The following is a 7,967-nucleotide window of genomic DNA, read 5'->3' as shown; positions in this document are numbered from 1 at the left end:
CCTCTGGAGTTCCACGGCAGGTGGCTGGCTGCTGCTCTCCCCGGGTCTCTTCCGGGTCCCTCTCGCGGCGTTCCCCGTTCTGGCGGCAGCGTTCCCCCAGTCTGGCGTGCGTTTCCACCGGTTGACGTATAAGCTGGTTTTTCTATTGAGCTCACTGCATATATGAGACCAGAGAAGTCCATATGCAAAAATATAAACAAGAAGGAGAAGAAAATTGTTTATAAATATTATCTGTTGTGAAGAAATGAAATTTCTGAGCACTCACCATGCAAAGGGAACATGAGGCCATCCTGGGATGGTATAGATGAGGGCCACTTATCCTTCACAAACTCCTTCCTTTCACCATTTGAAAAGCACACATTTAAAACCAGTACACATCTTAGCTCACTGGAATTGGTCAGGATACAATTCTTATCTCTACAGAGGATCTGAGCCATACTTAGCAATGACAATTAGCTTGAGGCAGAGTGAAATATGGGTGACAGGGTGGTTGCAGTCTCAAGGCTCAGGAAAGTGTACTAATTCATGCTATTTCTCCAAGTATCCTGACTTGACAAGCAACTGAAATATATCTGCCTTAAAGAGAAAGTCAACAGCAAAAAATAAAGGTTTACTGTAAATAAAGCAGCATAAAAGTCTATATAATAAGGAATAAGGACAGAGGAGGGGAAAATAATGTGTGACAAAAGAGGAGTTCCCATTGAATAAATCTTCACTGAATCATGCTCTATCCTTTGTGCTGGTGACAAAAAAAAAAAAAAAAGCAAATTGTTGTCTTAAAGCAGAAAGAGAAATATACACACTCATCATACCACCATACAAACACACACCTTCTGCTGGTCTGATAACTCTATTGTGCTTAATAACATCATCACCTGGGAGTTGGTGAGAAATGCAAGTCTTAGACAAGTTAAAATGTGAATTTGGACAGGAGTCAGGGTTGTTGTTATGCTTATCAAAATTTTAGAAGTCATATGAGCTCTGTGCGGCTAACAGAAGTGCCTCTTTGATTTTCTGAATCCATTCACAGATCCAATGGAGAAATATGAGCAATCTCCTCCTGCTCTGAGGTCAGCTATGAGTCAGTTCCCACTAAAAGGCAATGAGTGAGTATGCATCATGATAAGGGTCTGAAGAGTGGGAGCAAGCCTACATCTGTTTGAAGCGGTTCAGGAAGGAGACTCTGAGGAAGTCATTTGCAAGATTTTCCAGGGGTTATGTTGTTATTGTTAGGTGCCATTGAGTCAACTACAATGTGCAGCAACCTGATGAACAATGAATTTTAACTTCGTCCTATCCTGTGCCATCCTTACCATTGCTAACACACTTCAGTCCAATGTTACAATTACGTTGTTAATCCATCTTGTTGAGGCTCTTCCTCTCATTTGCTGATGCTCCACCTTTCCAAGATGTTCTTTTGCAAGGACAGGCCCTCCTAACAACATGTCCAAAGCATGTGTGAGGAAGCTTTGTCAGTCTTGCCTCCAAGGAGCACCCTGGTTGCACTTTCTCCAAGACATACTTGTTTGTGAAATGCTACCTGGGAGCTGGGCAACATTCTACACTGACCGCACCTTCTGGGAAACATTCCAATCAGCCTAATGTAAGATGACTATGGCCAATCAGAAGAAAGCTCAATTGGCCACATCCTGCTTAACTGTCAGCAATGACACAATCCACCTAAAGGGACTGAGTACATCCATATTTGGGAACTAACAGAAGGCACCCAATCAGTACCCTCCATGGAGAACCTGATCCCCAACCCCTGCTTATAAAAATTTGCCTAAAACTTCCTCATTTGGGACTTCCTATTCCCACTGCCTCCCTGTAGCCCGGCACTGTGGAATATTTCCCAAGAGCTGGTAATAAACTCCTTTGTTTCACTTCATCTGGTTCTTTATGGCCTTTTTTACCTCACATCTTGGTGCTGAGAACCCAGGAGGAGTGTGTGCCTCTGGACACTCCTCCACCGAGAACAGGGCCAAACCCAGGAGGAGTGTGTGCCTCTGGACACTCCTCCACCGAGAACAGGGCCATGAACTGGGCCCTCCCCGAGCCTTGTGCCTCCTCCTGGCCCTCTGTGATAAGTTATCTGCAGCCCTCTTCCCTGTCCTATTCTCCAGGAGCCCTGGCTATAGTGCTTGTCAGGGCTTCCTGTGCCTTGCTGGACTAGGTCTAGCCCCTGAGCTCTGTGGGCCTGAGGGGATGCCCCAGGCCTCCAGCAGCTGACCTCACCCTTGCTCTTTGTGGACACTTTGCCCCAGGACAAGGTGGAAATGGGTTGCAATCCTCTAAATTTGACCCTAAAACACCACTTGGGCACTTACTTTCTGATTGGTCTAATGTTTGGGACCATTTAAACATATGAAAGAAGACTTTCATCTTCTTCTGTTATGTTTCTTGACCTCAATACCAATTAGATGGTGGGCTTCATTGGCCCTCAGGTGGCACATTAGACTACACTTTGCCCACAGCACTAGACAATTATTGCCACTGTCTCAGCAAGGGCTCAGAGATACCTTATATTCAAGCTTTTTGCTTCTTCACTCTCACCTGGAACTGTGTTCAAACTGTTCCACAGCTCAGGCTCTTCTAGCCTGAAAAAATCCTTCTCCTTCTTTGCCTTTCACTGAACTTCCCTCAGCTCCCTCCTCCTCCTCTTCCTCTTTCTCTTTTGACCTGCCTGAAGATCTAAGCTCCTCATCTCAAGCTGCTCCTATCCTTCCCACAATCCCTCTTCCTCTGCCACCTCCTCCTTATCCCCAACTGGAAGTTACTTCCTCAGCAATATTACCTCCTCTATATCCCATTAACTCCCATACATGCTGTCATGATCCCCTTCCCCCTAGCTCCAACACCTCTGTTCCCAGCCTCCCTTCGCCTGCTGCAGACACCGACCTCCTTTGCCTTCTCCGTGAGTGGCCAGAACAGAAGGCGTTTTCAGGAGTCATATTCCCTTTCTACTATCTGATCTCTCTGCCAAAACACCGGGGATCCTTTTCTGCAAACCCTACTCAATATCATAAAGAATTTTGCTATCTTACTCAAGCTTATTATCTAACCTGGCATGCTCTCTATGTCATTCTCACATTCACTCTCACTCTGATGAAAAGGACCATATTCTAACAGTTGCTCGAGCACATGCAGAACAGGTGCATTTTACTGACCAAATAATGCCAGTAGGTGCCGCTGCTGTCCCAGATGATGAGCCTAACTGGACTTATCAACAGGGCCAAGATGGTATACGCCGGCGAGATCACATGGTCCAATGTCTTCTAATGGGCATATAAATCACCACTCAGAAAGTTATTAATTACAACAAACTTCAGAAGATTACCCAGGGCCCTGAAGAAAACCCAGCTGTCTTTCTAAACTGTCTAACTGAAACCCTAACACAATATACCCACCTAGATCCCTCCACCACTCCAGGTTCTAACTACTCATTTCATCACCCAGACATTCGAAAGAAATACAAGAAGGCTGAAAATGGCCCTCAAACCCCTATCAGTGATCTGGTAAATATGGCTTTTCGAGTTGTTCATTCCATGGAGGACAGGGCTGAAGTGGCCAAACAGGCCTGCATGCACCAGAAGGTGGCACTCCAAACCCAGGCCATAGTGGCAGCCCTCTAGCCAGTGCAGTAGGGTAAGAAGGGTCCCAGGCACAGCACCACCCCACCTGGAGTCTGCTTCAAGTGTGGCCTGGATGACCAGTGCTCCAGGATGTGCCTACACTCATGACAGCCAATCAAGCTGTGCCCAGCCTGCAAAAAACCAGGTCACTGGTGAAGCAACTGCCCAACTGTAGCTTGGTCAACCACTATGCATAGTCGCAGCAAGATACCATCCAACTGTGAGGCAGTCCTGCCCATGGAACTCCTGGGTCTCACTGATGAAGATTGACAATGCTTGGCTTCACCCTCGCTGAGCCTCACGTCATCATTATGGTAGCGGGTAAGTCTATATCCTTTTTAATAGACACAAGGGCTACTTTCTCTGTCCTTCCAAACTTCTCAGGTGCTACTACTCCTTCCCAGGTCACAGTCATGGGGATTGATGGTAAACCCATCTTCCCACATCTAACTCCTCCTTTTCCCTGTATACTTGACAGAACAGCTTTCACACATTTCTTCCTAGTTATGCCTTCCTGCCCCATTCCCTTGTTCAGTAGAGACATCTAACAATCACTCCAAGCAAACATCTCTATTCCCCAAACCTCACCTCCTTCTGCAAATGTCTCCCTCTTACTTCCTCTCATCTCTCACCTGTCCACCTCCTAGGATAGCAAGCTACCCCCTCTTCCCTTTGAAGTAGACCCAATTGTATGGGATACTTCAAAGCCTGTAGTTGCCTCTCACCTCATGCCTGTTTGCATCTCTCTAAAAGACCCCATGCTATTCCCTTCTTGACCCTATTTTCCAATCTCGGTTATTCATAGACGTGGCTTGCTTCCTATCATTTCCTGGCTCCTCAGCCAAGACCTCCTTATCCGCACTAACTCCCCTTGCAATACTACCATCCTCCAAGTCTCGCAAACCATCAGGGGCTTATAGGCTTGTCCAAGATCTGCACTTCATCAATACTGCAGTCATCACCATACACCTAGTAGTTCCCAACCTCTATACACTCCTCTCATACATTCCACTACCCACCTCCCATTTCCCCATCTTACACGAGTCTTCACTCCAATCAGTCTTGAACCCACAAGCCAGCTAAATTTTCTCTTGGATACCCCTAATCTGCCAGGGAGTCTTTCTACTTAATCATACTGGTACAACAGATATTACTGACTGCTTTCATAGCACCTTAAAACCACTCCCCGCTTTTGGCATTTCCTCTCCCTTCAGCCTTTAATTATACCATAATTTGTTCTCCAGGAAACCCATACCCTCTGTTCCCCTGTTCCATCCCAATGAAGATACCAACTATGCTCATTGCTATACCTCCTCCTCCTCCTTTTCCTCAGGCACCTGCAATATACCACAACTGTGTCAAACTCAATACATGCCCCCTTGGAGGATTTTTTTCTGGTGCAACTTCACTCTTTTTAAACATATTAATTCCTTATTCCTGTTCCCTTGTGTTCCGACCATATTAGAGCCTCAACTCATGATGTATGGACATTAAGAACTATCAGCCCTCTTTAACCCTCCTCATAGTTATTACTCCAAAAGAACAGTTTTCCTCCCTATACTAGTAGGAATTTCCTTAGTATTCTCTCTTGTTGCTACAGGTGTAGGTGGTGGTGGTCTAGGCCACCCCGTAGTTACATCAGCAGATTTAAAACAACAACTACAAAGAGCCATAGATGCTTCTGCCAACTCTTTGGCCTCTTTGCAGTGACAAATCACTTCTCTTGCTCAGGTAGTGTTACAGAACATACAAGCTCTGGACTTGCTCACAGCCAATAAAGGTGGCATGTATATCTTTTTTAATGAACAATGCTGTTATTATATGAATGAAAGTGGAGTAGTAGAGAAAAACTTAGATACTATACACAAACTCAAAGAAGAGCTAAAGAAGGGAAAGGGCTTAACTAATACACAACCAGGGTGGTGGCAGGCTCCCCTATTTACCTGGCTAGTCACAGTTCTTGATCCTCTCTTAATAGCCTGCTCAGCATTAATGGTTGCTCCCCCCCTTTTTTTTTTTTTTTTTTCGTTTTTACAGAATCACATCCAGGATATCTCCCAAGTCACAGTAAACCAAATGCTGCTCCACCCATATTCCCAGCTCCCAAGTGAACCTCCTCTCAGTCCACCAGCCAGCCCCATTCACCGCCCCTGTTCAGTAGGAAGTAGCAAGAGAGACTATGTCACCTCTATACAACCGAAAAGGATGGAATGAAAGGCCACCTGGGAGCTGGACAACATTCCACACTAACCACACCTTCTGGGAGACATTCCAATCAGCCTGGTGTAAGATGGCTACAGCCTATCAAAAGAGAGCACAACCACTGGGCACATCCTGCTTAACTGTCTGCAATGACACAATCCACCTAAATGGACTGGCCAAATCCATATTTGCCCTCCATGGAGAACTAATCATTGAGCTGACCACCCTACCCCCAATCCATTCTTAAGAAAAAATTGCCTAAAACTTCCTCTTTTCTCACTGCCTCCCTGTGGCCTGGGACTGCGAAATTTCATCAAAGAGATGGTAATAAACTCCTTTGTTTCACTTCATCTGGTTCTCTGTGGCCTTTTCTACCTCACCATTTCTACTTTCATCAGTCCACAGGGATAACCAGTTCTCTTCTCCAACACCAAAGCTTACAGACATCAATTCTTCTTCTCAGTTATTGTCCTACTTCCAGGTAATAGATTATGAGAAGATAACAGGGAAGTAGCCAAAGGAGAGCTGAAGCAGATCTAGAAACATAGGCTGGAACCTAATTCTGAAAATACATATATGTCATATTTTTAAATTATAATTTGAGTGATAATTTACAAAACAAATTTATTTTTAATTCAACCATGCATATCCTTATGGATATGAACAGGAGCCAATGGTAATGGAGGAGTAAAGAAGTGGAAGTGCATCTGAAGGCATCGGCAAAAAATAAGGCCCCAGGAATCAATGGGATATCAAGTGACTTGTTTCAATTAACAGAAGTACCCTTGGGTGTGATCATTAGTCTATGCCAGGAAATTTAGAGGACAGATATCGGGCAAATGGTTTGGAAGAGGTTCACATTTGTTCCCATTCTCAAGAAAGAGGATACAACTGAATGTGGAAACTATCAAACAGTATCAATAATATCACATGCAAGCAAAATACTGCTGAAGATCATTCAAAAATGGCTAGAACAATACATAGATAACTATTCCAGAATTTCCAGAAGTTCAAGCAGTATTTAGAAGAAGCCATGGCACCAGGGATATCATTGCTGATATCAAATAGATCCTGGCTGAAAGTAAAAGATACCAGAAGAATGTCTACTTGTGGTTTATTAACCATGCAAAGGCATTTGATTGTGTGAATTATAACAAGTTGTAACTGACATTGAGATGAATGGGAGTCCCAGAGCACTTATATCTGATCTGCAAAACCTATATCTGGACCAGGAGGTTGTTGTGAAAACAGAGCAGGGAAACATTGCATGGTTTAAAATTGAGAATGGAGTGTGTCAGGTTTGTAATCTCTTTCCATACCTATTCAATCTGTATGCTGAGCAAATTATAAAGAAGCTGGACTTCATGAAGAAGAGTGCAGCATCAAGATTGGAGGGAGACTCAATCAATGACCTGTGTTATGCAGATGACACAACCCTGCTTGCTGAAAGTGAGGAGGACTTTGAAGCACTTGTTGCAGAAGATCAAGGAATACAGTCTTTAATTTGGATTGCATCTCTATGTCAAGAAAAGAGATTCTCCAGACAACCATTGTTTCTGCACAGAAAAAATTATTTCAATGAATTGTACATTGTATGGTGTACTAGATATTGGCAAGTGCAAAGAAGGAAAACCAGTATATATTTCACTTCCTCATTTTCTACATGCAAGCCCAGAGATTGCAGCAAACATTGAAGGCTTAAATCCAAATGAAGAAGAACATAAGACGTATTTGGATGTGGAACCTATAGCTGGATTCACTTTACAATTTGCAAAACGTCTTCAAATCAATATATTGGTCAAGCCATCAAAAAAAATTGAGACATTAAAGAATCTGAAGAAGAACTATCTTGTGCCTATTCTTTGGCTTAATGAGACTGGTACCATTGGTGAGGAGAAAGCAGAAATGTTCAGAAATAAAGTGACAGGAAAAATAAACCTCCTTGGCCTGGTTGAAATGGTCCTGCTCAGTGTCGGTGTGGTGATGTTTGTGGCTTTTATGATTTCATATTGTGCATGCAGGTCAAAGAAAGTAAAATAAGAAGTAATCGGAGTCTCTGCACTCATGCACCAGCTACATCGGAACTTGGTAACATCGGCGTACAAAATGAAGACCTTATCTCTTAGTTGAAGA

General features: G+C 43.8%; 1 protein-coding gene across 1 annotated transcript in view; it reads left to right on the top strand.

Moving 5' to 3' along the window:
* LOC102872242 (platelet glycoprotein 4-like) overlaps positions 1–7,874 on the top strand; it is a 53,894-nt gene extending 46,020 nt beyond the window's left edge. Inside the window, exons 2-3 of the mRNA XM_006897726.1 lie at positions 2,850–2,914; positions 7,362–7,874. Coding sequence (XP_006897788.1) covers positions 2,850–2,914; positions 7,362–7,874 — 578 coding nt within the window. The remainder of the gene's footprint in view (positions 1–2,849; positions 2,915–7,361) is intronic.
* The last annotated feature ends 93 nt before the right edge of the window (positions 7,875–7,967 follow it).

This window comes from Elephantulus edwardii, unplaced genomic scaffold, assembly GCF_000299155.1.
Source record: "Elephantulus edwardii isolate Elephantulus edwardi_28Jun2011 unplaced genomic scaffold, EleEdw1.0 scaffold00213, whole genome shotgun sequence".
NCBI classification, from domain to species: Eukaryota; Metazoa; Chordata; class Mammalia; order Macroscelidea; family Macroscelididae; genus Elephantulus; species Elephantulus edwardii.
The sequence above is the reverse complement of the archived record's forward strand: the minus strand, read 5'-3'. Positions and strand labels throughout refer to the sequence as shown.